Source organism: Enhydra lutris, unplaced genomic scaffold (assembly GCF_002288905.1).
Source record: "Enhydra lutris kenyoni isolate GAN:26980312 unplaced genomic scaffold, ASM228890v2 scaffoldscaffold10, whole genome shotgun sequence".
Lineage (NCBI taxonomy): Eukaryota > Metazoa > Chordata > Mammalia > Carnivora > Mustelidae > Enhydra > Enhydra lutris.
The window spans coordinates 2,807,179-2,835,166 of record NW_019154094.1 but is presented as its reverse complement, the minus strand read 5'-3'; the positions used below and the strand labels follow the sequence as shown (position 1 = coordinate 2,835,166).

Below are 27,988 nucleotides of genomic sequence, written 5' to 3'. Positions count from 1 at the left end.
TCCAATACAAAGACGTGGGTCCTGTTTTCAGAGAAAGAGGCAAGACAGGGCTGCATCCCAGGAAAAAGAAAAGACATGTTGCTGTCCACGAAATCCTGCCTTTTAACCAAAGGGAATATAAATTCCTCTGTGCCCAAACTAGCACTATTGTTTTTAAAAAAGAGAATAAGAAAGAGAAGAAAAAAAAGCTCCAGCCATATCCCAGGGCAGCCCTTTCTGGGGCCATCCCGACTGTTGCGACGTGGTTCAGGGCAAAGACTCTTCAAGGAGGTTTTAAGTTTGGGAAAAACCAGTCATGGACGGAGGGAACTCCAGAATCCCTTCATCAGAGACTTAGAAAAGCAGGTGAGCAGGTGGCCCCAGCTGAGGGCTCAAGAGCAAAGACCCACCTGACCGGGATTCCCTGCGGAGATCAGAAGCCACCAGCTTCCCAGTCACTGGGGCTGTGTCCCAGATGCAAAGGGAAATAGAGAAAAAAATTTTCAGCCACCTCCTTCCAGGCGACCAGCCCTTTCTCAGAGGAAGAAGGGAGAGGAAGTGTGTAAGTCAGAATATTGATCCAAATCAGATCCCCAGCTGATGCGCTGATCCTCATTGGCCAGGTCCTGGGAGGGCGGACATCCCTCCTGGGGTCTCTAGTAGGACGAGATCTTGGGAGGCCCAAGAGGCTCTCAGTGTTTGTGGCGACAGCTGATTTTGCCTTCTGACTGCTCCAGGACATCCAGCATCTCCTCGATGATGGCCCGAAGCGCCCTGCCCAGCTGGTCTGCGTTGTAGGGCTTGCCCAGGGGAGGCACGTGAACAAAGGCTGAGCGGCCATGACTCTGGTACAGCGAGGTGTAGTAGGTGAAGTCACAGAGGTACCTAAGTTTCAGGGCATCGGGGGCAGGAGGAAGACCAAAACGGGGTCAGAGAGTCAGTAATCGGACAGCCTCCATCCAGATCGGCTGTAAGACCCCCAACCTCGCCAGAAATCTACAAGATGGAATATGCTTGTCCCCCCTACCCTCCCCACCCTGGCTCCCCAGGTTGGCAAAAATGGACAAATCTGGTAACTCGGAGTGCTGGTGTGTATGGGACGAAGGAGGGAGTGGGATACAGCTAGTTGCCCCACGGGGGGGATTGGGCAGGCTAGGAATATGGCAAAGGCCTGAGCTGGATGACAGGTTCTTGCTGGTTTTGGAGAATCTACCTTAAGAAGCCGTCTGCAGGAGGGCACAAGACAGATGAAGAAGGTGTTCGCTGCATGGCTAAGTATAAAGGCAGAATAAGAAGCAACCCGCTGGGGTCTGCATGTCCCTCCTCAAATTCAGTGTTGAAATCCCAGCTCCCCATGGGATGGAATTAAGAGGCAAGGCCTTTGGGAATGGAGAGCCCTCACGAACGGCACGAGTGCCCTTATAAAGGACATCCCTGAGGGCTCTCCTCCTCCTCTTACCATGTGCGGATGCAACAAGAAGTCAGCAGTCTGCAACCTGGAAGGAGGCCTTCATCAGAACGTGACCAGGCTGGCACCATGATCTTCAACTTCCCAGACTCCGAAACTGTAAGCCATCACTCTTGGGTGCTTATAAGCTGCCCGGTCGGTGGTGGTTTGTTAGAGCATAATAAAGGGGCTGGGGCACAACATGACTGTCTACGGAGAGAAGTGTGGCTTCACACATAGCCACACCGAGGAATGAGTACCCTGTAGCCATTTGCAAAGCATGCACTAGGCCCCGGAGGGGAGCGGAGATTCCGCCAAGACCCGTGTTGGGTGCCCGCGAGTGAAACCGAGGAAGGGGACTCTCAGGAAAAGGCACTTCCTGTCACTTTATCCACAGAAAAGCAGAGCAAACTAGGACAGAATCCTAAAGAAGCACTCCAAGTGTTCCCTAGGCAGCTGACCCTTAACATGGGTTGGAACTGCAAAGACCCACGTCTTCAAGGACTGTTTTCAAGAAATAGAAGACAGTACTGTAAATATATCTTCTCGTGGTTTTCTCCTTTAAGTTTTTAATTCCAGTTCATATATAGTGTTCTATTATTTTTTAAAAGATTTTATTTATTTATTTGAGAGAGAGAGCATGAGCAGGGGGGAGAGGGAGAAGCAAACTCCCCGCTGAGCTGGGAGTCCGATGTGGGACTCGATCCCAGGACTCCGGGATCATGACCTGAACCGAAGGCAGACACTTAACCCACTGAGCCGCCCAGGCGCCCCTACAGTGTTCTATTAGTTTCAGTGTGTGATATAGTGATTCAACACGTCCATCCGTCACCGGCCTCTCAGCATGAGAAGTCCCCTCCTTCACGGCCACCACCTATTTCCCTCACTCCCCGCTGGTAAACCGCAGATTGTTCTCTACAGCTAACAATCTATTTCTTGACGGGGCGCTCAGGTCATGATCCCAGGGTCCTGGGGAATCCCTGCTCCGCGGGGAGTCCTCTTCTCCCTTTCCCTCTGCCTGCCACTCTGTCTACTTGTGCTCTGTGTGTCAAATAAAGAAAGAAAATGTTTTTTGGTTTCTCTCTCTCTTTTCTCCTTTGCTTGTTTATTCTGTTTCTTAAATTCCACGCATGACTAAATCACATGGTCTTTATCTTTCTCTGGTTTATTTCACTTAGCACAATAGTCTCTAGCTCTGTCCGTGTTGTTGCAAACAGCTGGATTTCATTCTTTTTGGTTGCTGAGTAATATTCCTATGTGTGTGTCTGTATCTGTATCTCTATACAGATATATCTCACATCTTATCCATTCATCAGCCAATGCATACGTGGGCTGCTTTCATCTCCTTATGATTTTTGTTTTTTAACGTAAGCACTATGCCCAGCACTGGGCTCAAACTCACAGAGATCAAGAGTTGCACACTCGGGGCGCCTGGGTGGCTCAGTGGGTTAAGCCTCTGCCTTCCGCTCAGGTCATGATCCCAGGGTCCTGGGATCGAGCCCCACATCGGGCTCTCTGCTCAGCAGGGAGCCTGCTTCCTCCTCTCTCTCTGTCTGCCTCTCTGCCTACTTGTAATCTCTGTCTGTCAAATAAATAAATAAAATCTTAAAAAAAAAAAAAAGAGTTGCACACTCTACTGACTAAGCCGGCCAGGTGCCCCTCCTCATGATTTTCTTAATAACATTTTCTTTTCTCAGGCTGACTTTATTGTAAGAATACAGTACAGAACACATACAACCAACACAATGTGTATCAATCCACTGTTTATGTGAGCGGTAAGTTTCTGGTCAACAGCGGGCTATTAGTAGCTAAATTTGGGGGGTGGGGAGTCAAATGTTACACAATTTTCAATTACATAGGGGGATGGTCAGCACCCCTCCCCCCCACATTGTCCAAGGGTTGGTTGTCTATGGAAAGGTATAGGAGGTTTTACAATTAAATCTCAGATCTAATAGAGGGATTGCTAGGGAGAAGGAGAGAAGGCGAGAGAATTTTTCACGATGGGAACATATGAGAAGATATTCTAGAATTATCTGTGCAATTCAGAATTAGTTTTAAAAACAGAATGGTGGCAAATTCGGTTATTCCATTCAGTCTACTGAATCTGCCACCTGCTGCCTTTGGGCTGGAGAAGTATACAGAGTGCTGAGAAACAGAGACACTGGTGCTGACAGGACACAGAACAGAGAGGACTCAACTTGGTCTAGGGGGTTGAGGAGACCCCCCCCCCGCCACCAAGAAGGCCACCTGTTGGAGCTAAGGCCTGAAAGATGCCTTATCAAAGGGAGGATGAGTTCCCTCATCCTCCATTTGCTCATGGCCACAGCATGAGCAAAGGCCCTGAGGCTCGAATGAGCTGCTGTGTTGGAGCAACCAGAGGAGGCTGGTTGGTGGGACTGGCATGCAGTAGGGGCAGGGAGAGCAAAGGTAGATGAGGGGGGAGAGGTGGCAAGGGCCAAACCACACATGCCCTGTGGATGTTGGAGATAGGTTGGGATTTTATTCTAGGACACCATCTGATTTAAATGTGTAAAAGACTTGTAAGAGGCTATTTCTTCCTCAAACTGATGTTTACCCTGAACCTCAAGATGCGACCTTATTTGGATACAGGGGTCTTGCAGATATAACTAGTTAAGATGACATCCTGCCGGACTTGGGTGGGTCCTAAATCCAGCAACGGGGGTCCTCGTAAGCAGGCCTGCAAACACATGCACGCAGGGAAGAACACCATGGGGAGATGGAGGCAGAGATTGGGGTGACACAGCCCCAAGCCAAGGAACCCCCAGTGTTACCAACAGCCACCAAAAGCTGGGAACAGTCTCCCTCAGAGCCTCCAGAAGGAGTGAATGTTGCCAACAGAAGGATCTGGACTTTGGACTTGGCTTTGGACTTCTAGCCTCCAGAACTAGAAGAGCATGAATCTTGGTTGTCCTAAGCGACCAAGTTGATGGGCTTTGTCATGATAGCCACAGAAAACTACCACAAAAAACAAATGCTTAGAGGGGGAGGACTGTCTGGGCCCGGGCAGAAGGGCAGGAGGACCACCAGAGAGGTGGCTGGGGTAGTGCCCACGCAGCAGACGCCAGGGCTTGGGTGAGGACACATGGGCAGACCCACACATCATGAGTCTTGGAAGCAGAATGAGTGGGACCTCTGGGAGCATATACTTAGCTCTGAGGCTCATGACTGGTGAGTGCTCAGCCCACAGAGGCCAAAGTCAACACACTTGGCTTGCCCGTTGCTAGCCTGGGCCAGTAGACGAGGGAAACCACCACCACTCACACTCACCCCCAGGAGCCCTACCTTCCGGCATCCTGTGAGATGGTCACGGACACGTCCAGGCCCAGCGTAGTGACCCTCTTACAGACAGCGTCCATGTCGATGATGGAGTCAATGCTTTCCGGGCCATCCTCCACGCAGCACTGGGAGCCGGGGCAGAAGCGACAGTTGTCCAGCCCCTTGTAGCCCTTGTTATGCCCGCACTTCTCCAGTGTGACCGTGGTCGCCATGCCCGACACCCCCACATGCACCACGAGCTGCAGACAGACGGGCAGGGCTTAACCGGGTTTGGCCATGAGACTGTGGGTCCCATCCCCCCTACCCCGGACCAAGATGATGACAGCATCCTCCCCGGGGCTCTGCCCAGGGTCACATTGTTTCTGGCCCCCGGCTGCAGGAAGAGACCATACGGTCATCTCACTGAAAGGTCTGCCCAGGAAACATGCCCGGATGTGCAACATACCAGGATGTTCACTGCAGCTGTGTTACCCGAGCTGTTACCAGAAACCACCTCATTGGCCATTACCAGGGAGCTGGCTAATAAATTAGGAGCTACCAGGTAGCTGTTAATGTGCCAAAAGCAGTTCTTTTTTTTTCTTTTTAAGATTTTATTTATTTATTTGAGACAGAGAGGGAGAGAGAGAGAGAGAGAGAGCATGAGTGGTGGGAGGGGGAGAAGGAGAAGGAGAAGCAGACTCCCCACTGAGCAGGGAGCCCAATGTGGGGCTCGAACCCAAGACCCTGAGATTATGACCTGTGCTGAAGGCAGATGCTTAACCGACTGAGCCTCCCAGGTGCCCCCCAAAAGCAGTTCTGTAAGGAAGGATCTTCAAGACATATTGCCAAATACCAGAGACAAGGTGTAACCTCCAGGAATCTAACCTATGTTCCAAGAGGTCATAATCTGGGGATATAGCTAAGTGGCAGAGCATTTGACTGCAAAGAGGTAATAATCTGTCAGTTGTCACTTCAGTGTTTTTTCTAAAAATGAGAAAAAAAAAACACGAAAACACTGGCAGGCTCAATAATGGAAAAACAGTTATATTCATTACTAAAAGTTGCCCAGCTGTTACAATGACGTCAGGGAGATAAGTTATTGAGCACTACATCTGAAACTAATGAAGTACTGTACGTTGGTTAATTGAATTTAATTTGGAAAAAAAACCAAAACAAAACAAAAAGAAATAACCTAAGGGAGACTTTTTCATGACCTAGGTAATAAGATGCTCATGATAAAATATTTATAAAAGGCAGAAGACCTCAAAGAATACAGTTGAATTTCAACTATTAATTGTGTATATGCTTACACACAGAAAGGGCAATACAAGCGTAAACATTTATATATGTAGACATTTAAAGTAGGGGCTGAGGAACATTCCAGGTGGCCGTGGTTGGGGGGGCACATGGCTAGTGGGCACTGAAAATGCGGCTGGTATGAACTGAGATGTGACATCAGTGTGGAACACACACCAGATTTTGGAGGCTGGGCACCTACATACACAAGGGAATGTAAGATATCTCCATAATAACTCTTTTAAAGTTGATTATGGTCGAGATAATTTTTTTTATTTATATTTTTAAAAAAAGATTTTATTTATTTATTTGACAGACAGAGATCACAAGTAGGCAGAGAGAGAGGCAGAGAGAGCGGGGAAGCAGGCTCCCCACTGAGCAGAGAGCCCGATGCGGGTCTCGATCTTAGGACCCTGAGAACATGACCTGAGCCAAAGGCAGTCACTTAACAACTGAGCCACCCAGGCGTCCCGACTGAAAATATTATTATTATTATTTTTTAAAGATTTTATTTATTTATTTGACAGAGAGATCACAAGTAGGCAGAGAGGCAGGCAGAGAGAGAGGAGGAAGCAGGCTTCCTGCTGAGCAGAGAGCCCGATGCGGGGCTCGATCCCAGGACTCTGAGATCATGACCTGAGCCGAAGGCAGCGGCTTAACCCACTGAGCCACCCAGGCGCCCCCCGACTGAAAATATTATTAAAATTTATTTCACCCATTTATTCTGACATTTTAAAAAGGTTCCTAGTGGGACATTTAAAGGGTCCTAGGGAATGGCGTGATAACGTCTAGGGGGCCATGCTGGCGCAGAATGGAACTCTCTGGAGTTACAAAGTTCATTCACTGACTGGATGGCCCACACCTGGCACTCCATAAACAGAATCGGGGAACGTGAAAACAAAGCAGCAGCTGTAGTATAATGAGCTGAATGGTGATACTCCCCTCATACCAACCCCCCCCCCCCCCCCCAAAAAGTCCCTGTTCCACTGCCAGGAAACCGTGACAGAGACCTTATTTGGAAAAAGGGTTGTTCACAGACACAAAAAAGAAAAGGATCACGGGAGGAGACCCCCCTGCATTGTGTGGGTGGGCCCCAAATCCACTGACACGTGTCCTTCAGAGACGCAGGAAGGAAAGGCAGAGACACGTGGGGAAGTCCGTGTGACCGCAGACGCAGACACGCGAGAGACCCCGCTACAAGCCAAGGAACGTGGAGCCCCCAGAAGCTGGAGGAGACCAGGCGAGCAGGGGTGCCGCTGCTGAGGCCCGGATAGTGGACTTCTGGCCTCCGGGAATGGACGAACCCATTTCTGCTGTTCTAAGTGTCTACAGCGTCTGCTACAGCAGACCCAGGAACCGCGTCCACGCAGACTGCTTTCAACGGCGCGTGCATATGGGCACCGGCGCGTGTGAGTGACAGCCGTAACCGTGGTGCCCGGTGACTCCCCAGGGCTGACTCTCTATGCGTGGAAATTAAAAAAAAAAAAAAAAAAAAAAAACACGTTCAGGGGCACCTGGGTGGCTCAGTGGGTTAAAGTCTCTGCCTTTGGCTCAGGTCATGGTCCCGGGGTCCTGGGATCTGGCCCTGCATTGGGCTCTCTGCTCAGCGGGGAGCCTGCTTCCCCCCTCTCTCTCTGCTCACCTGTGATCTCTGTCTGTCAAATAAATAAACAAAATCTTTAAAAAGAAACATCAGGTTCTTCCTTTAGGGTAATTTTGTTTGTTTGTTTGTTTAACTAGAAAGAGGCCAGACGGCACACACAGAGAGGAAAATGCCCACTCACAGAGGCTTCAGGGACATCTCACTAAGCCTCCAGGTTGCCTTCTACAAAGGGACGGATTCCATTTGAGACCCAACAGAAGAGCTCCTGAGGAAGGAGGTTTCCAGGGGTTGACCCTGGAAAATCCGCAAGGGCAGGCTAGCTGGGAAGCTGGGCAGGGCCCCCACAGGCCACCAGTACCTCACCCATCAGAGAGGCCAGCACCCCCCCAACTTCCCTGGCAGCTTTCACTCCTGACCCCCTGGGGCTCTCCAAGTCCATTGTCTGGGCGGGGCCACATGTATCTGTGGTGGGAGGATGTAGCTCCTGTCTTGTTTCCATTCCACCACATCTGGCAATAGCCAGTTCCCTGCCATTCTCATGCTCTCTTTGAGGAACCCCCTAATCCCCCTTCTCCTTCCACGAGGTTTGGAGGGAGGTGATGCCACTTCCTGGCCACCGAAGTAGGCATGTGACCAGGCCTCACAAATGAGAGCATTTCTTCCTTCCTCCAACCCCCCAGCCGTAGTGCTTGGCTCAGGGACTGAGTGTGGGACCCAGGTGCACCAGTGAGAATCAACCATGGACTCTGGGAAATTACCAAAAGGAAGGTTGTTCTCCTTCAGCTGAGGGGCTCAGTTGGGAGGGTATCACCCAGCAGCCATCTGTCTTTGCCAAAGCAAAAATGAAGAGCAAAGCAAAGCTGAATGGCCAGGAGGGAATGGTGATAGCACTGGGAGAGTGCCTGGATCAAGCTATACCTGAAGCATACAAATGCTGGCGTTTAAGCTGGGCTAAGGTGTGTTCTGACTGTCACATATAACCAAACATGTCATGACTGAAACTGACTGTCCAGTGGGACAGAGCTAGGCTCTGGGAGGTCCCAAATGTTTGCTCTCCTCCCTGACATCCACAGGTAACCCAGGAAAGTATGGCCCTTTTGGGGGACAAGGCCATGTCATCAGGCACGTGAATGAAGCAGGAACAAAGCCACTAACAAATCATCCATGTGTGGGGTGCCCACCTGCGGGTCCTGATGAGGGAGCACCTGCCTTTGCCCCACTCACCTGTGGGCTGTGCTTCTCCCACAGGGCAGGGATGAGCCTCTGGACCGTCTGGTACTCGACGGGAATCTCATACACGTGCAGGTCCACACTGTCACCAAGCCCGAGCTTCTCCAGCTCCTGGAAGGGAGAGGAGTTAAGAGTGTTGTGGCATTAGACAAGGGCTGCAAGGTGAATGAGCTCCCAGGGGATACACTGACCCATCCACAGAAACCAGGTGGGGCTCCTGACTCAGGGGGCAGAGTAGAAGGGAAGGTGCAAGCACTGGTCTGCCCCAAAGCTCCTCCCTCCCCCCACTTCCCCTCCCCCCAATCTCAAACTCTCTCCACATCTCTACGGGCAGCAGCATAACTCTGCAGTCTTCAGAGTTAAGCAGCCCAGTTTGAACGCTGTGTGGCCTTGGGCAAGTTACTTAACCTCTCTGAGCCTCAGCTTCCTCATCCATAAAATCAGGACAAAAAAGTACTTAATTCACAAGGTAGCTGTAAGAATTAAATGAACAAGTTCACATGAAGAATTCTAAGCCATGCCTGGCACACAGCAAGTGCTCAACTAATATTGGCTACCATTACCACATTTGTTTTTGCTGTTGTCATTATACTTTCCTCTTTGTTACACGTGTTAAGAATTATTTATAGGGGTGCCTGGGTGGCTCAGTGGGTTAAAGCCTCTGCCTTCGGCTCAGGTCATGATCCCGGGGTCATGGGATGGAGCCCCGCATCGGGCTCTCTGCTCAGCAGGAGCCTGCTTCCCTTCCTCTCTCTGCCTGCCTCTGCCTACTTGTGAGCTCTGTCAAATAAATAAATAAAATCTTTTAAAAAAAAGATTTATAGGGGTGCCTGGGTGGCTCAGTGGGTTAAATCCTCTGTCTTCGGCTCAGGTCATGATCTCAGGGTCCTGGGATGGAGCCCCGCATCGAGCTCTCTGCTCAGCGGGGAGCTTGCTTCCTCCTCTCTCTCTGCCTGCTTCTCTGCCTACTTGTGATCTCTGTCAAATAAATAAATAAAAATCTTTTTTTTAAAAGAGAATTATTGGGGCCCCTGGGTGGCTCAGTGGGTTAAGCCTCTGCCATCGGCTCAGGTCCTGATCCCAGGGTCCTGGGATCGAGCCCTGCATCGGGCTCTCTGCTTGGCAGGGAGCCTGCTTCCCCCTCTCTCTCTCTCTCTCTGCCTGCCTCTCTGCCTACTCGTGATCTCTCTCTCTCTGTGTCAAATAAATAAATAAAATCTTTATTAAAAAAAAAGAAAAAGAACCTCCTTATATTTAATAGGATTATTAAATTATTCTTTAAAAAAAAGAATTATTTATAGATCTGATACTTGCTACATAGCAGGGTCTCAGGATGTGTTTACAGAGGGATCCACCTCCTTAGGGACCCTAAGGACCTTGAGCATGAGGTGACTTAGAAACATCACAAATTGTGCACAAAACTGGGTTACATGTGCCCCTTTCTGGGGGAAATACTGATGCTTTCTTTCCTTGGATTCTCCATGTTGTCCAGCAAGTGTCCTCCTCTTAACTCCCTGCGGGTAGAGCCTAGGACCAGGTCTCTTTCCCCAGACAGCCCAAGGCACAGTAGGAACAGTGATCCCTCCACTCCCAGGTCCCAGGGGCAGGGAGATGAAGGTTTTTGGCGATGAAGGTTTTGGCTCAACATGAAACGCTGAGTATTTTTCACAGTAAAATTAATACTCTGAATAACGATTATTGGCAGGATTGTCTCCTTTCATTCTCCAGTCTCATGTACTGGCTTGAAAATGCTACTGCTGGTGGATGTCACGGGAAGGTTCTATGGATGGGTCCCAGGCAAAGGCTTTTTTGCATGCACTTGGCCTCACTGAATTAATTCACTGCAGGTGAGTTCCCGCATCTCCTTAAGTGGCTTCAGGATTTCTTTATCTGGTTGCCTTGACCTTGCTATCCATGCTGTCCCAACGCTATGCTCATTTGACCGCAGTGGCTGGAGAGTAGCCAACACTTGGCAAGGCAGGCACCTCCTTATGGACAGATCATTCCAAATTGCTCCCCCAAGACAGTGCGTCAGGGTCATTTGGAGACAAAGACACCTGGAGGGTAGGTGGGATGAGGTGTATGTGTGGGGGGAGTCTCAAACGCCAACACAGGGAACTGGGACCCCATTCTTGTCACAAAGCCCAATGATGTGCATGATCGGAAAGAGCCCAGCCCCCCAGGAAATCTCATGGCCAGACAGATGAGGGCGGAGGCAGACCTGCCCGCCCCCAAACACTGGTGCCCGGGTGGGCTGCAGACCGCTGCTGAGGCACATGGCTGGGAGGCGAGGGGGGTGACATTTTCTGTGAGGTCAATTTCAAGACATTTAAAACACACGTTAAGAGAAACTTTGTAAATGGTTTCATTTCTCTTATAATGACTTCTCTGTCATCAGTATTTTTACTCTTCATGTTCCCTTCTCATCTAAGCCTCACCTTCCTGGACTGTGCAGTGGGATCAGGGTGGACATTCTTTAAAGGGTGTGGGCACCTGGAGATGAAGCGGGCAAGGGGGCTTGTCAGTGAAACCCCCGAGAAGGCTTTACATCTGGGATCCCTGTTTCCATTTCCACCGATTCATAAACGCTCACTGGCTTGCTGTGTGCCATGGGCCTGGAGTGATGGTTTCAAATGACCACACAAGCAGGGAAAGACCCTCTTTTGCTCGAGCATTCTTCATAGTAAAGTGAATACTCCGAGTAATAATTATCAGTAGGGCTGTTTCATAGAACTCCCAGATCTCACTCAGTAATTTGAAAATGCTACCCCGGTGGCTATCAGAGAGATCCTCGGGTGGGATTTATGGGGTACCCCAAGTTTTTTTTTAATGAACATATAATGTATTATTTGCCCCAGGGGTACAGGTCTGTGAATCATCAGGCTTACACATTTCACAGCACTCACCATAGCACATACCCTCCCCAATGTCCATCAGCCAGCCACCCTGTCCCTCCCCCCATGACCCCCCAGCAACCCTGAGTTTGTTTCATGAGATTAAGAGTCTCTTATGGTTTGTCTCCCTCCTGATCCCATCTTGTTTCAGTTTGTCCTTCCCTGCCCCCCACAGTCCCCTGCTCTGCCTCTCAAATTCGTCATATCAGAGAGATCATATGATAATTGTCTTTCTCTGATTGACTTATTTTGCTCAGCGTAATACCCTCTAGTTCCATCCACGTTGTTGCAAATGGCAAGATTTTGTTTTTGATGGCTGCATAGTATTCCACTGTGTGTATGTATATATATTTATATATATCTCCAATCTTCTTTATCCGTTCATCTGTTGATGGACATCTAGGTTCTTTCCATAGTTTGGCTAGTGTGGACATTGCTGCTATAAACATTCGGGTGCACGAGCCCCTTCGGATCACTACGTTTGTATCTTTAGGGTAAATACCCAGTAGTGCAATTGCTGGGTTGTAGGGTAGCTCTATTTTCAACTTTTTGAGGAACCTCCATACTGTTTTCCAGAGTGGCTGCACCAGCTTGCATTCCCACCAACAGTGTAGGAGGGTTTGGGGTACCCTAAGTTTTGTTTGGCAAATTGTTTTGGAGACCCAAGCCCCATGGTCTCCCACCCCACACTGCCCCAACCTCTTGCCTCCCAAGGCAGAATCAAAAATCACATTCCACCCTTCCCCAGCTCCCACTCTGTTTTTGCCTCCTGCCACATTCAGAATAAAAATCCTAACTCCCCACCATGGTCCATGAGGCCCTGTGGGAGCAGGACATTGCCAACTTCCTTGCCCTCCTCTCCCTTCATCCCCACTCCCTGGTTCACCTCCTCCAGCCTCCCCACATAGCCTCCCACACACCAGACTCACACCTGCCTCAGGACCTTTGCACTGGCTGTTCTCGCTGCGTGGGACACTCTTCCCCTCACTTTCTGGTCAGTGGACTCTCTCCTTAGCCTTCATGTCTCAGCCTCCTGAGAAGCACTTCTAGCCCCACAAGGTGGTGTCCTTGCCCCAGGACAGGACATGCACACAGCAGGTGCTCGTGAATATTGGCTGAACAATTGACCAGCTCAAGCATAGACTAGGCAAAATGTAGACCTAAGTGCCCACTTTCCTCAATTATAAATGTGGGTTTTAGACTAGCTGCTACATTGGACCCTCTCTTTTCTTTTCATCCATTCTTACATTCAAAAGTAGATCCTGGGTTGCCAGCCTGGCTCAGTCAGAAGGGCATGTGACTCTCAATCTCAAGGTCATGAGTTTGAGCCCCCCCACGCTGGGTGTAGATATTACTTGAACAACCTTTTAAAATAAATTTAAAAAGTAACTTCTCACTATGCACAATAACGAAGAGACAGAGACAGCCCAAGCGCCCATCAGTGGATAAAAGCATAAATAAATAAAATGCAATCTAGCCACATGATTGAATATTATTCAGCCATGCAAAGGAATGGAGCCCTGATTCATGCTATGATGTGGACGAACCATGAAAACAGTGTACTGAGTGAAAGAATACAAAAGGCCACGCAGTGTATGATTTCATGTACATGAAATGTCCAGAACAGCCAAATCCACAGACACAGAAAGTAAACTAGTGGCTGTCAGGGGCTGGAGAAGGCAGGATAGGGAGTGGCTGCTGATGGAGATGGGATTTCCTTTGGGGTGACAGAAATGTTCTGGAACTGGATAGAGGTGGTGGTTGGACAACATTGTGAACGTACTAAATGCCACTGAATTGTTCATTTTAAAATGGTTACTTTTATGGTATGTAAATTTCATCTCAGTATACAAAGAAAAGAGAGAAAAAAGTAGCTCTTAACTGCACGGATGGTGGAAGGTAGGAGTCATAGCCTCCAGAGCCAGGTGACCACGTTTGTTTTTTCTTCCTACCACTCACTGGCTGGGTGACCTTGGGCAAGTCATTCACCTACTCTGTGCCTCAGTTTTCTCATCTGTAAATGGGATTAACAGCAATACCCATGTCACAGGGAGGAAAAATAAAACAATATACATAAAAGGCATAGTGCCTAAAAATGGCTCCAAAGATGTTAACTTAAACTATATTTTAAAACATGCATGTGCTTCCTTTAAAAAGAAAAAAATCAAAGAAATTTCTTCTGGCTAAAATGGAACCTCAGGAATCAGATTTTCATGCCCCTCGCCCCCGATCTGGAACAACTGGGAAAAAAAAATAGACAAAGTGTGTAAAATAACACTTTTCTGACCTTGAGGAGTTAAAGCTGGGGTTCTAGAAAGGGTAAGAAGGCTACAGTTTGCAGAGTGGAGTTCTGGAAAGAAGACAGCTGAGGGGAAGGGGAGGGAAGAGCTCAGTAATACGGAGATCTGTTGAGGGTCTGAGAACTAATGGGCATATATAGGTGAGAGACCAGGGACAGAGCCACTTGAAAGCAGCAGAGGGAAAAACCCTCAAGTTCACACAGGGTGTAAATACTTCATGTTCCTCCCAGCCAGAGTGGAAAAACTTCCTAAGGAAGGGGGGGGGCGAATTTAGCCCCAGAATAAAGGACTATTCTGGTCCTGCCTTGCAAAACTTAACAGCAAGACTGGAAAGGATCAAACTATTTCCAGCAACTTAATTGTATCCCAGAACAAAGCTCAAGAACACGCAGAGGAAATTAAAAAGTATCCGGCGGGCCACAAGGTAAAATCCACTAGGTCTGGCATTAAACCGAAACTCACCAGACAAGCAAAGAAGCAGAAAATTATGACCCATAATGAGGAGAAAAATCAATTACTAGAAACACGCCCAGAAACAACAGAGATGCTAGAATTAATTAATATTTAAAGACATTAAAGCAGGGGCACCTGGGTGGCTCAGTGGGTTAAAGCCTCTGCCTTCCCCTCAGGTCATGATCTCAGGGTCCTGGGATCGAGCCCCACATCGGGCTCTCTGCTCAGCAGGGAGCCTGCTTCCTCTTCTCTCTCTGCCTGCCTCTCTGCCTCCTTGTGATCTCTGTCTGTTAAATAAATAAATAAAATCTTAAAAAAAAAAACGCAGCATATTTTAAAAATCCATACAGATCAAGTCTGAAGCCCCCCCAGTCTAGATCTCACCCCCAGACTTCATCGGTAAGCACTGTAAACAGCATACACACCTGTCAGACCTGAGAAAACACAGTATTCTTTGTACATCAACTGTATCCTTCAGCTTGTTTTCTCTACTCAGTCATCCGTTGAAGAGGTCTAGCTAGATTGTTACATGTAGATCTCTTTCCTTCCCTTTTCCCTGGAGTCCAGTACTCCATCTCAGACATGAGCTGCCGTGGATTTAAGTATTTTGCTACACTGGAATATTTAAGTGGCTTCCAAGTTTACGCAATTACAAGCCATGCCACCGCGAACATCCTGTGTACATTTCTTGCATCTGTGTGTGAGGCATCAATGCTAATAAGAAGTGGCCTGGGGATGCCTGGGTGGCTCAGTCGGTTAAGCGTCTGCCTTTGGCTCACATCATGATCCCAGCGTCCTGGGATCGAATCCCATCTTAGGCTCCCTGCTCTATGGGGCCTGCTTCTCCCTCTGCTTCTGCCCCTCTCCCTCCCTCTCTCTCTCTGTCTCTCTTAAATAAATAAATAAAAAATCTTTGGGGTAAAAAAAAAAAATTGGAGGTTATGTGTGTAAACTCCAGGGTTTTGACACAGAAATGGGTACAGGTAAGGGTGTGTGTGTGTGTGTGTGTGTGTGTGTGTGAGAGAGAGAGAGTGTGAGTGTGAGTGTTTTCCACCTCTGCCTCCTGACAGAACTCAAGAGGTAATGACACCCTAGTAGTACACCCAGTGAGCACACCCAGCTCCCAGCTCCTGGTTTTTAAAAGTTATTACCGAAGACAAAAATGAAGGCTTTATGTTAAAATTGCTAATTTCAAGGCCACAGCTGGGAAAGAACATGGGTGAACCTGGAGTTCCCATAGGACCTATCTGTTCCCTTCCAAGGCATATGTATACCTAAGAGAAATGAAAGCCTACATCCACACAAAAACGTGTATGTGAATCTCCACAGCAGCACCATTCACAACAACTGGAAGGTGGAAAGAGCCCAAATATCCATCAGGGAATGAATGGCTAGTCAAAATGCGGTATGTCCATACAATGGAATATTACTCGGCCATAAAAAGGAATGAAGCTTGGACACATACACACTACAGCATGGACAAGGCTTGAAAACATGACACTGAGTGAAAGAAGCCAGACATAAAAGGCTGCATGTCGTATGATTCCACAGAAAATGTCCAGAACCGGCAAATCCATAGAGACAGATCGTAAATTAGTCATTACCAGGCACGGGGTGGAAAGGAGGAATGGGGAGTGACAGTTAATGGCATGGGGTTTCTTTCTGGAGTGATGAAAATGTTCTAGAATTAGATTAGTGGTGATGGTTGTACAATTCTGTGAATATACTTTTAAAAAAACCCACAAAATTATTTATTCCAAAATGGTGAATTTTATAGTATGTGATTATATTTCAATTAGATTATATTTTTGTTTTTATTTAATTTTTTAAAGATTTTATTCATTCAAGAGAGAAGATGAGACAGAAAGATTCTCAAGCAGACTCCATGCTGAGCAGCGAGCCTGGTGTGGGGCTTGATGTCACAACCTTGAGATCACGTCCTGAGCTGAAACCAAGGGTCAATGGCTTAATCCACTGAGCCACGCAGGCACCCCCTCTATCTTTTTTTTTTTTTTTTAATGACATGAAGCACCTGATATCCAACAGTTAGGTAGAAACCAGAAAGAAAAAAAGAAAGGGATGCCTGGTAAATGGAGTGAAGAGCCTGGATGGGATCATGGAACAGAAGAAGGACATTGAGGGGAAAAATCCATGAAACCTGAATAAAGTCTAGACTTTAGTTTTAGTAATGGAGCAGCATCGGGTTCTTCATTTTGCGAAATGTAGTAGTTATAAGAGATGCTAACACTAGGAGAGATCAAGTGAGGCACAGACAAGAACTCTTTGTATTCTCTTTGTAATCTTTCTAAATTCTTAAATTCACCTCTAAAATTATTCTGAAGTAAAGCTGATTTACAAAAAGTGAGCCTAGGACCAAAGAAAGAAAGATGTGCACAGAAGAAGATGGGAACACAGCAAAAGGACACGGGAGCCAGCTGGAAGGGGCTGTCATGAGCCAAGTCTGGGACAATTTGAACATCAAAATAAGGACAGTAAGCGATTGTCACATATTGAGGATAGTAAGTGTCCATGAGTCTACATGGATACAAATAGACTCCTACAGCAAAGGCCATTAAAAAGTGTCAAAGGAAAGATGGAATTAGAGGCGCCTGGGTGGCTCAATGGGTTAAAGCCTCTGCCTTTGGCTCAGGTCATGATCTCAGGGTCCTGGGATCAAGCCTCTCATCGGGCTCTCTGCTCAGCAGGGAGCCTGCTTCCCCCTCTCTCTCTCTCTGCCTGCCTCTCTGCCTACTTGTGATCTGTCAAATAAATAAAGAAAAGAAAAGGAAAGAAAAGAAAAGAAAAAGATGGGATTAGAAAACCACCATTTGGTAATCATCAACTAAAATATAACAGATTCAGGGGTGCCTGGGTGGCTCAGTGGGTTAAAGCCTCTGCCTTCGGCTCAGGTCATGATCTCAGGGTCTTGGAATTGAGCCCCACATTGGGCTCTCTGCTCAGCAGGGAGCCTGCTTCCTCCTCTCTCTCTGCCTGCTTCTCTGCCTACTTGTGATCTCTGTCAAATAAATAAATAAAATCTTAAAAAAAAATAAAATATAACAGATTCAGGCAAGACTCAGCAAGAGATGCTAAAAGGAGTGTGGGGAAGTCTAAAGAAGTATTTGTATGGTACAAAGTATCACACGACAGGATACTTTTCAATTACAAAGCACAAGAAGAGAAAACTACCAGATCTCATCTTTTGTAGCAAGTGATCAAGGGCAACAACACTGCAATACTTCAAACTCTGATGCCTCCTGATACAATGCACCAAGAAAGACACAACACTTCTGTGGGATTCCTGCCAAAACCAACAGCCTCAGTGTAATCACAAGGAAACATCAAACCATCCATCCTGAAAGACACGACCAAGGAGTGAGCAGTTCCCAGCAAACCTCATCATGTTTGACACAAAGACAGACTGAGGAAACTTCCAGATTACAGTGGATTAAAGAGATAAACAACTGAACACAACATATGATAGAATTTTCTTTATCATTAATAAATTAATGATCAAATGATGCATTAGTAATTAATCATTTATTAATAATTAAGTATTAATGATTTAGTAATAAATATTAAATAGGTGTTGGTAAAATCTGAAGAAGACCTGTAGATTCTAGAATTGTATCTATGTTAAATGAGTCTGATTTTAATCACTGTGCTGAGCCTGTGTTTTAGGAAAAACACAATGAATTATTTAGGGAGACAAGGGGTATCATGTCTGTGGGGCGTCTGGTTGGCTCAGTTGTTGGGGGTCTGCCTTCGACTCAGGTCCTGATCCCAGCGTCCTGGGATTGAGCCCCATGGACTGCCTGCTCAGTGGGGAGCCTGCTTCTCCCTCTCCCTCTGCCCCTGCCTGTGTTCCCTCTCTCACTGTATCTCTGTCAAATAAATAAATAAATAAATAAATAAATAAATAAATAAATAAATAAAATCTTTAATTAAAAAAAAGGGAGGGTATCATGTCTGCAATTGACCTTTAAGTGATTCAGAACAGGGGCACCTGGCTGGCTCAGATGGTTAAGCCTCTGCCTTCCTTCAGCTCAGGTCATGATCCCAGGGTTCTAGGATCGAGCCCCACATCTGGCTCTTTGCTCAGCAGGAAGCCTGCTTCTTCCTCACTCTCTGCCTGCAGCTCCGCTTGCTTGTGCTCTCTCTTTCTCTCTCTCACTGTCAAATATAAAAACTTTTTTTTTTAAAGAAAAAAGAAATAAATGACTCAGAACAGGGGTGCCTGACTAGCTTGGTGGGTGGAGCACGTGGGTCTTGATCTTAGGGTCATGAGTTCGAGCCCCACACTGGGTGTAGAGACTGCATAAATAAATAAACCTAAACAGATAGATAAATTAATGAATAAATGAATAAATAACTCAGAACAGGGCAATTCCTCAAACAATTAAACATTATTATAATATGATCCAGCAATTCCATTTCTGTGTGTATATTCCCAAGAATTGAAAGCAGCCTCTTGGGGCGCCTGGGTGGCTCAGGGGATTAAAGCCTCTGCCTTTGGCTCAGGTCATGATCTCAAGGTCCTGGGATGGAGCCCCATATCGTATGGGGCTCTCTGCTCAGCAGGGAGCCTGCTTCCTCCTCTCTCTCTGCCTGCCTCTCTGCCTACTTGTGATCTCTGTCAAATAAATAAATAAAATCTTCAAAAAAAAAAAAACAAAGAAAGCAGCCTCTTAACGAAATATTTGTATGCCCATGTTCGCAGCAGTGCTCATCACTATAGCTACGATATGGAAGCCACGCAGCTGTCTATCAGGGGATGCACGGGGATAAGCAAAAGGTGGTATAGCCATGCGGTGGCATATTATTCAGTCTTAAAAAAGGAAAAAAATTCTGACTGAGGCTACATCATGGATGAACCTTGAGGACAGTATGCTGCCTGAAATCAGCCAGTCCCAAGAGGACAAACACTGTATGGTTCCACTGATAGGAGTCCTGAGAGTTGCCAAATTCATTACCGACAGAACATAGAAGGGAGGGGCTGGGGCTGAGGGAGGGCAACGGGGAAGTCAGCGTTTAATGGGGACCGAGCTTCAGTGTGGGAAGACGCGAAAGTTCTGGAGAGGGATCATGGTGACAGTGGCACACCAGTGTGAATGTGTTTAATGCTGCCGGACTGTACACTTAAAGATGATTAAGATGGTAAATGTTATGTTATATATATTTTACCACAATAAAATAAGATGACTTGGAAGTAAAAAAAAATTTTTTTTTTACATTATACTTATCTATTTACCTTATTTATCCCTAGAGAAAGAGCAAATGTAATACAATGCTAATATTTGAGGAAATCTGGTTACGGAAGGACTACTTCTCTGCTCTCTTCTTATAACTGGTCAAAATTGTTCTTTCAGTGGAATGAGAAGAAAGACAGTTGCTTCTTCTGCCCCCAGGGCTGGGAGAGCCTCCAGCAAAGACTTTTATCTTGGTATGAGGCTGATAATCTGTCTATCTTGACCTGCTCTCACCACGATTCCACTCTTTCTGTCTCTCCCCCTACCACCCTTTTATTTTACTGTGGCCCTGGCAGACCTTTCTGGCAAGTGAAAATATGTTAAAAAGCCAGGAATTAAAAGAATCCATCTCCTGGACTTACACTGAGGACTTCAACGGATCACCTTTACTTGTTTGGGTCCAGCTGGGGAGCTGTCCCCAGTTAAGCCACAGACCAGGCCACCCACAAGCCCAGGCACTGTACTTCGTGAAACCACCTCTGTGCACAGGGGGACTCAGGATGCCAACTCAATCAGTGACCAACCCAAGACACCTCTGGGGCACGGTAACCACACATGCCCCCAACCCAGGTCACTATGACACGTGATGTGCTGGGGTCCCTGGGTGGCTCAGTTGTTAAGCGTCTGCCTTCGGCTCAGGTCATGATCCCAGGGTCCTGGGATGGAGCCCCACATCGGGCTCTCTGCTCAGCGGGGAGCCTGCTTCCCCCTTTGTCTGCTGCTCCCCCTGCTTGTGCTCACTCTCTCTCTCTGTCAATAAATAAATAAAATCTTAAAAAAACAACAACAACAAAAAAAGACATGTGATATGCCAAGGCTGGATGACTGGCTTGGAAAGGCAAACCCTCCCACGGATCCTCTCTGCCTGGCAGGATGGGCAGTCCAATGGCGTAGAGCCACCTCACTTGCCCGGAGTGACTTAATGGCTGTCCCCACTGGGTGATATTTCTTTGAGCATTAATGGGATGGCCACACGCCCACATCAGTTCTCAGTAGTAGGAAATGAGCTGACATCACCAGGAGATCACAGACTGAGTCATCTTCTTTTTCCAACTTTTTTTTTTTTTTTTTACGTAGGCTCCACGCTTCATTTGGGGCTTGAATTCCCGACTCTGAGATCAAGAGTCACGTGTCCTACTGACAAGGCCAGCCAGGTGCCCTGTGAGTCACCTTCTCATCCTAAACTTTGCTCCTCACATCCTCTGGGCCCTCAGCTATGCTCCCCTCACCAGGAGAAAAAAATCTAAACTAAGAAAACTGCCACCATAGGGGTGCCTGGGTGGTTCCATGAGTTAAGCATCTGCCTTCCGCTCAGGTCATGATCCCAGGGGCTCCCTGCTCATCGGGGAGCGTGTTTCCCCCTCTCTTTCTCGCTTTCTCTGTTACTCTCTCTCTCTCTCTCAAATAAATAAATTAAAATCTTAAGGAAAAAAACAAAATGAAACAGCCTCCAAAAATATACACCAGCACCACCCACCCTGCGCTACCTCCCGCCCACAGCATCCCCACAGTGAGGCAAACCACCTGTTCATCAAACACCCGGAGAGGAGCGTCTCTGTTCATTATGGAAGCCCCCCCCCCCCCCGCCACCCAGTGCCAATGGGAGCAGGAGTAGGGGGTTAGAAGGGAAAAGAGCCAGCTGCCCCTCCCACCCCAATTCAGGCTAAGCAAGTAGCATCCGGCACCTGGGGGGACACAGACTCCATGCCCGTCTGTTCACTGGCGGCTTGAGACCAGTCAAACTCCTCTAAGATGACCGAGGTCAGGAGAGCAGCTGCCTCCCAGGCAGGGTGGGGAATGCTGGGGAAGCGGGGGTGGGAGGGAACATTCCAGGTTGATGGAATCGTTCACTATCTTCATAGAAGCAGAAGGGACGTGGATAGAAATACTCTTCCCCGCAATGACAGGGGTACGGAGACCTGTCAGTATCACTTTATGCAAGTTGCTTCCCAATTTTAAACCAGGCAACGGAGGGGAAGGAGCAAGCTATAAAAGTTCAGGGGGAGTTATCAGAAATGGGTGGTCTGTAATCTAGCTGAACTCTTGCCTCTGGACACTTTCTGATCCAAGAGAGCTGGGCGGTTCTCCTGCGGGAGGAGGCGGGTGGCAGCATCCCCCACGACACCGCAGCGAGCGCACCACAGCAAGCACAGCCGCCCGGCACACACACCATGAAAGGAACAGGGCTCACACGCCCCCAGACGGCCCATTGTCTACACCCCAGTCTACCTGACAAGACCCCGCCGCAAGGCCGCATCTGACCGATTCCCTTGACCCCACAACAAAGACCCCCTTTGTTCCCTGGTTAATATCCTTAGCAGGTCTGTCTAGACTCACTGTGGCAGTAATTGTCCCGTGATGTCACCAGGACCTGTGACCCAGCTCCTCCTCGCTGTGCTTGGGCAGGGAACACTCCGGACGGCCAAACAAGGGGGTCCCGGCCCTTGACACCCACCTGAGCCTCCTAGGAAAAGAGAGACCTGCAGCCAGCGTCCCATATCCACCACCCTAGACCTAGAGAAAGACAGGACGCTCCAAAAACGAAGTCCGTCCTGTGCGAGGTGCTTAGGGGCAGTGCCATGCTGGGGAACGAGGAAAAGGGGGTGCCCTCTGTCTCCACACTCCCACCTCCCCAATGTAGCTGGTGGGAGACAGTTCATCCTGCACTAGAGCACAAGTTCACGCAAGGTGTGAAAAAGGAAGGTTAGATGAGTGAGGGACCAAGGAGGCGGGAGGGCCAGGGGAGAGAGGGGACAGTGACAGACAGAGACACAGAGAGATGGAAGGAGAGAGAGATGGAGACATAAGGGGAGAGAGACACGAAAAGAGAGAAACTGAGACCCACAGAAAGACCAAACGAAACTGAAAGAGGGGGACACAAGGGGAGAGAGACAGAGAGATGGAGAGTGCTACGGAGACATAAGGGGAGAGGGAGAGACCGGAGGGAGGCTCAGAGAGACAGAGACAGAAAGACAGATAGAGAAGGGGAGAAAAAAGAGAAATTAGTGGGTCCCTGAGAGAGGAGGCGTTCCTTCTACAGGGGACAGCTTGGGCTTCTGAAAAATCCATGGGGACAGGAAGTTAACTGCTGCTCACTCTGGGAAACAAAACTCCCATCTTCAGCTTGAGGTGATCACCGTGAACTGCCACCTGATCTCACGTCTGGATCTCACCAAGAACACTCCAAGCTATATTTTCCTGAGGGACAGATTGGACCCATCCAACTGGATGCCTTTTCATGCGCAAGTCTGTTTCATCCAGGTCAACTAAAACACACCAAGGGCAGCTCCCAGCAACCCCACAGACAGATCCCGCACACACTGTGCTTTGCGGAAGGCGACGGACCCAAGCACAACTCCGTTGACATCAAGTTCTAGAACAGGTGACACCCACGTGGCAGAAAAAAAAAAGAGAGAAAGTCAGCAGAGATGTTTACACCCGGGGGGAAATAGCTAAGAAGGGCCACAAGGCGCTTCTGTGATGAGAAAGGGGCTAGGAATGTTCTAGATCTTGATCCAGATGCCAGTAGCACGGAGGTGCACATGCGTGAAATTTCATGGAGTTACATGAGGCAATCACTCAGCGTATGTATGCGCAACTCTAGCTTTTGGTTTTGGTTTTGGTTTTAAGGGGAACAATCACATCTTGGGAAAGTTGGTGTCTTTTTTTTTTTTTTTAATCCATGGAATGGTAGAGAATCCTCTCTTATTGTCTCACAGGCTTGAGGTAGAAAATGGAAAGTCTTCCAGAGGCAAGGTCTGGCAAGATGGGCAACCAAAATATCAGGGGCATTTCCCCTCCAGCAGCAGAATGAAAAAGCTGCCATCCTCCACCATCCGCATCCCAAAGCTCAGAGGGATTTCCAAAGATTGTTTAATTGATTTTTCTCCTATTTAGATGCAGATCATAGTGTCTGGGGCCCAGGAATTCAGACACACGGCTTTGTGTCCACTCAGCCCCATGAAGGCTCCTGTCTGAAACTCGCACAAAGCCAGACACACAACGTCTTCAGAAACACGCTGTTTCCTTTTTGTCTGGGGCTCCAGGGAGAGGGTACGACGAGCAGAGCCTGGGACACGCTCCCATCTGCAGGGTCCTGGGGACCCTGTCCCTCTGTCCTGCTCACAAAGTGGGGTGAAATGTTTTTTAATAAAAAAAAAAAGAAAAGCAGCCAAGATTTTGAGGTCTCTACTTGGGGTGATGTAAAAAAGTGGGGGGGAGCAAAACTAGGGGTGGACACATGGAGGTTTCAACTTGGATTTTTCTCCAAATTCAGGGCTCTGGCGTGAAAAGCAGGGGATGCTTTAAATCAAGCAGCTAATGGGCTAGGATTAACATGAGTTTGGCTCCGGTCTCTGCAGACCTGATTTATATAAGAAGAAAACGGTTCTCTCTTTCTCTCTCCCCATTGTTCCCGTCTGTCTCTCCAAATGCCCCATCTGACAAAGAAAGTGGAAGGCTTACAGGCTGACAACCTGCTCGGGACAGTGGGAAAGATACCCCTACCCCCCAATCAGCAGCCTTCTCCTCCCACAACTGCTGGGAGGCAACAGTGAGGGTCACTATACCTTCTCTACAAGGCTAATACAACCCCCCAACATCCCTGCCTGGTCCCCCGCAAACCTGGCTGGGGCAGGGGACACTTTTGAGTCACCGCCACTCCAGTTTCCTGACTGTGTGACCTCAGATAACTCCCCGGGGGGCCCCGGTTGCCCAGTCAGGAACGTGGACACAAGAATGAGTACACCCAACCATGCAAAGGTTGTGAGGGAAATTCAGAGTGCTTCGTACACAGCAAGCCAACAAATGTGGTTATACTGGTCACCATCTGGAAAGGTGTGGATATCAGACTTAAATGTTTTGAAGGAAGCTTCAAGGGACCAGTTCTCCTTTGTAGGCTCCTTCCTCTCTTTGGTGCCATATATTTCCACGGGGAGCCCAGCCCTGAGTCTGATTCCTACACTCCAGATCCGAGTTACCTGGACTGCAATCCAGCTGGCGTTCACGGTGTGTTCTCCAAAAGGGCCAAATCCTGGAAGAGCAAACAGGAGAAGCCACGTATCACCACCCCAGTGACCTCTTGTAGCCTGCCCAGGGATGCATTGCTGCCTCTACCCGGTGGAAAGGAATGGGGAACTTGGGCAGCAGCTGCCACCAGGGCCAATGTCGGGGGCCTGGTCCTGCTATCTGGGGCACACCCAGGGCTCTTCAAAGAGTCCTCCCATTTCTCGCTCTTAACTGCTTTTATTTTTTTTTAAGATTTTATTTATTTATTTGACAGAGAGGGAGAGATCACAAGTAGGCGGAGCAGCAGGCAGAGAGGGAAAAGCAGGCTCCCTGCCAAGCAGAGAGCCCGATGCGGGGCTTGATGTCAGAACCCTGAGATCATGACCTGAGCCGAAGACAGAGGCTTAACCCACTGAGCCACCCAGGCGCCCCTCTTAGCTGCTTTTAACTGTCCTTTCTTATCTTCCCCTTTGCCCAACCCTCGTGCCTTCCAAGGCGCCAGTGGCCTCCTGTTGCCCCCAAAAGGGCTGGCCTTTTTCCCCCCTCTCGATTTTTTCCACTATCCCTGATCCCCATCTATAATTATTTTACCACCGTCTTTGTGCAGGGCCTCTGTGCTCCGTGAATCACCACCAAGTGAGGAATGGCCCTTAAGGGATACATGTGGGTGTCTCCCAGGCCAGGCTGTCCAGACAACGTCCTGCCACCCTCTTCCCTGCTTGCTCGAACTCCAAGTCCCACTTACAAACTGAGGGAGTGGTCAGAGGATGCGCTAAGGGTTCTGCCTGCACTGTGGCCTTCAACCTCCCTGAGTTCCCTTTCAGGCAAGGCTGTTTCCTGGACCCCTTTTACAGGAGCAGGACTAAGGCACAGATAGGTGAAAACCACTGCCCAGGGTCACAACCAAGAAGGCAGAAGAGCTGGGATTCGAAACCAAGCCCATGAGAGTTCACAGCTCTTCTCTTCTAATCACCCTGTCCCCCTGCCTAGAAAGGAACATCTCCAAGAGAGGATGCCCTGGAACTGGGGGTCACTCCTGAGGGTCCCAGGTGGTGTCATGGCCTTGGGAGGGATGCTGTGCCTTGGAACAGCAGAGCCTCCCCCGCAGTGGGGGCAGGACCTCTCCACCCCTTATCTTCTCCTGCATAGACTAAGTATGAGTCCCAGCTCGGCCACCTACAAACAGGGTAACCTCTGTAAGCCTCAGTTTCCTCTGTGCAAAATGGAGATGGTACCGATGTAATGAATTCATGCAAGGAAAATGCCCAGTCCGGCGGCTACCTACAGAGCCCAGCACTAGAGGAACAGATAACCAGATACAGGAGGGCTGGGGGGGTGGGGGGTGGCAGCAACTCTCCCTGCAATTACACACACCTGTTAAGTGAGTGCCTTCTTCCACCTTCCTGGGAATTCCAGGATCAGCCTCACCCTCCCCAGGCCAGAAAACACTTGTGGGAAGCTTAGCTGGATCTCCCACTCTGACCCCTCTAGACAGCAGGTCAAAATGACCCCCCCCCCTCCAGCCAGAGGGCAGCGGAAGTTGACGTTCACGTGGCCCTGAGGCGGAGTCTTCCCCAGGAGGAACAGTTAGTTTCGGGGAGTTAGTGACAGCAGGCACGGGCTCACCCATAAACAGCTCGGGGCGGGGTGTTGGGGGGGTGGAGATCTTTGACCCACACGGTCCTGGGGACAACAGGGAGAGCAGCTGGCCACCTGAGGTTCCCCGACCTCCACCTGTTCTTGCCTCGGGAGAACAGCCCCCCCCATTAGCACAGGGCTGGGGGAGCAGTGGCTGGCAGGAGGTTCATTTGTCACTGGGGCACTTCCTGCCCGCAAATCGGCCTTTGTCCCCTGGGGCAGTGGGTGGGGACAGAACCGACCTCGGGAGGGGCAGGGTGAAGTCCAGTCCTGCCCACCCGCTGGTCAGACGGAACAGACAGGTGCGCAGAGGACCACTGTCCTCACCCGGGGAAGGAAGGACGCCAGAGGGGCCTGTTCTGCGCGGGGCACTTGGCTGGACCCTCACACCCCTGCTTGCCCCGACCCCTGACAGTGGGGCCAGAGGGGCGCCCCTTCTCCACTTCCTACGTGTTGCGCGGACCGAGCTGGGCGATGACACCTTCCAAACCTGGAACGACTTCTAGCACCTGCCCCTCCCGGGCCACCGCTCCCCTACCAACCCCGCCGGCTCTGGAGCCGCCCAACCCGCCCCTGCCCGCGGTCGCTGTCGCCGCGGCCGCCATCAGCGTACCCGTCACCACCACCGCCTTCCTGGGCTGCTCCATAGCGGGCTCGAGCGCCGCCTCTGACCCGCTCCTGCCGGGACTGGCAAGTCGGCCGCCGCAGCCGCCGGGACCCCGCGCCGCCCCGCCCCCGGGCCCGCCCCCAGCCCCGGCACTGGCCCCGCCCCCGGCCGGGCCGCTCGGCGTGCGCGCCCCGCAGCCCGAGGCGCAGCGTGCGCGCCCCGACTCCGACACGCGCCTTAGGGGCGCCGGACCCCGAACCTTCCCCAAGTTCGGTTTCCCCCTTGTAAGATGGGGACAGTTCGTTTTGTAAGATGTGACCGCTTGAACTCACTTGAGTCAGGCGCTGCGACGAGCGCGTCATTTTATTCCGCGTGTTCACTGAGCGCCTCTGTCCGCCCACTCCTGGGGATTATCTGGCTCCCTCCTCCGCCACCTCCCGTAAGACTCGGTTATTCACTTCGTTTTGCAGTTTTGAAGCATGGTTCTAAGGGCTGCTCGACTAGAGCCTCCTAGAGTCAGAGAAGTGGCATGCATGTGGACCTGGAGGTTTAGAGGGGAACGGAATAAAGTGAAAACCCAACACCACAGTAAGATGTTGCCAGAGGTCCTCTGCAGGCTCCCATATTGTAAAGAAGGAGGCTGATGTGGCTCCACAGACCTCGGCCTCCCCTCTCTCCATCTCCCCAGCACTCAATTCACTTCTAGCCCCAACAGTACTTCAAAGGCCTAGCGGGGTCCCACACCAGGGCCTTTGCACTTCCTGTTGCTTATGCCCGGAGCTTGCCCTGCCGGTTATCTAGCTGCTTCTCTTCCTTCAAAGGTCAGCGGAACTTCACTTCTTCCTAGGGGTTCTACTTACCCTACCTGGCTGAGATCTCCCACCATACTTCTCATCCTCTGTGAACAGATCATCTCCTTTCCTTATTTCATCCCGTTTCTCGCAGTGATCACATTCCATTATAGACACTGCTTTTCTGATTTGTTTCCCATTTCTTCTGACATAGAGAT

At 49.3% G+C, this 27,988-nt stretch overlaps 1 protein-coding gene across 4 annotated transcripts; it reads right to left on the bottom strand.

Moving 5' to 3' along the window:
* On the bottom strand, positions 1-27,049 carry LOC111143802 (pyroglutamyl-peptidase I). Of its 4 annotated transcripts, none has more exons than XM_022497690.1 (5): positions 26,986-27,049; positions 24,707-24,759; positions 8,826-8,942; positions 4,730-4,962; positions 1-864 (listed from the first exon to the last, which is right to left on the bottom strand). In XM_022497690.1, exons 1-5 carry the CDS (start codon positions 27,017-27,019, stop codon positions 672-674), a joined length of 630 nt encoding a protein of 209 aa, XP_022353398.1. In that variant the 5' UTR covers positions 27,020-27,049; the 3' UTR covers positions 1-671. The 4 variants fall into 4 exon arrangements, with proteins under 4 accessions (XP_022353398.1, XP_022353400.1, XP_022353401.1 ...); XM_022497691.1 differs by having other exon boundaries at positions 797-1,475; XM_022497692.1 differs by lacking the exons at positions 24,707-24,759; positions 26,986-27,049 and adding an exon at positions 22,065-22,472.
* Between the last annotated feature and the right edge of the window lie 939 nt (positions 27,050-27,988).

Coding starts and splice junctions, on each gene's coding strand:
- LOC111143802 (XM_022497690.1), bottom strand. CDS start 27,019: ATGGAGCAGCCCAGGAAGGCGGTGGTGGTGACGG. Junction 8,943..24,706: donor CCAGCTGGATTGCAGTCCAG/GTAACTCGGATC, acceptor TCTCCCTTCCAG/GAGCTGGAGAAGCTCGGGCT. Junction 865..4,729: donor ATCTCACAGGATGCCGGAAG/GTAGGGCTCCTG, acceptor CCTGAAACTTAG/GTACCTCTGTGACTTCACCT.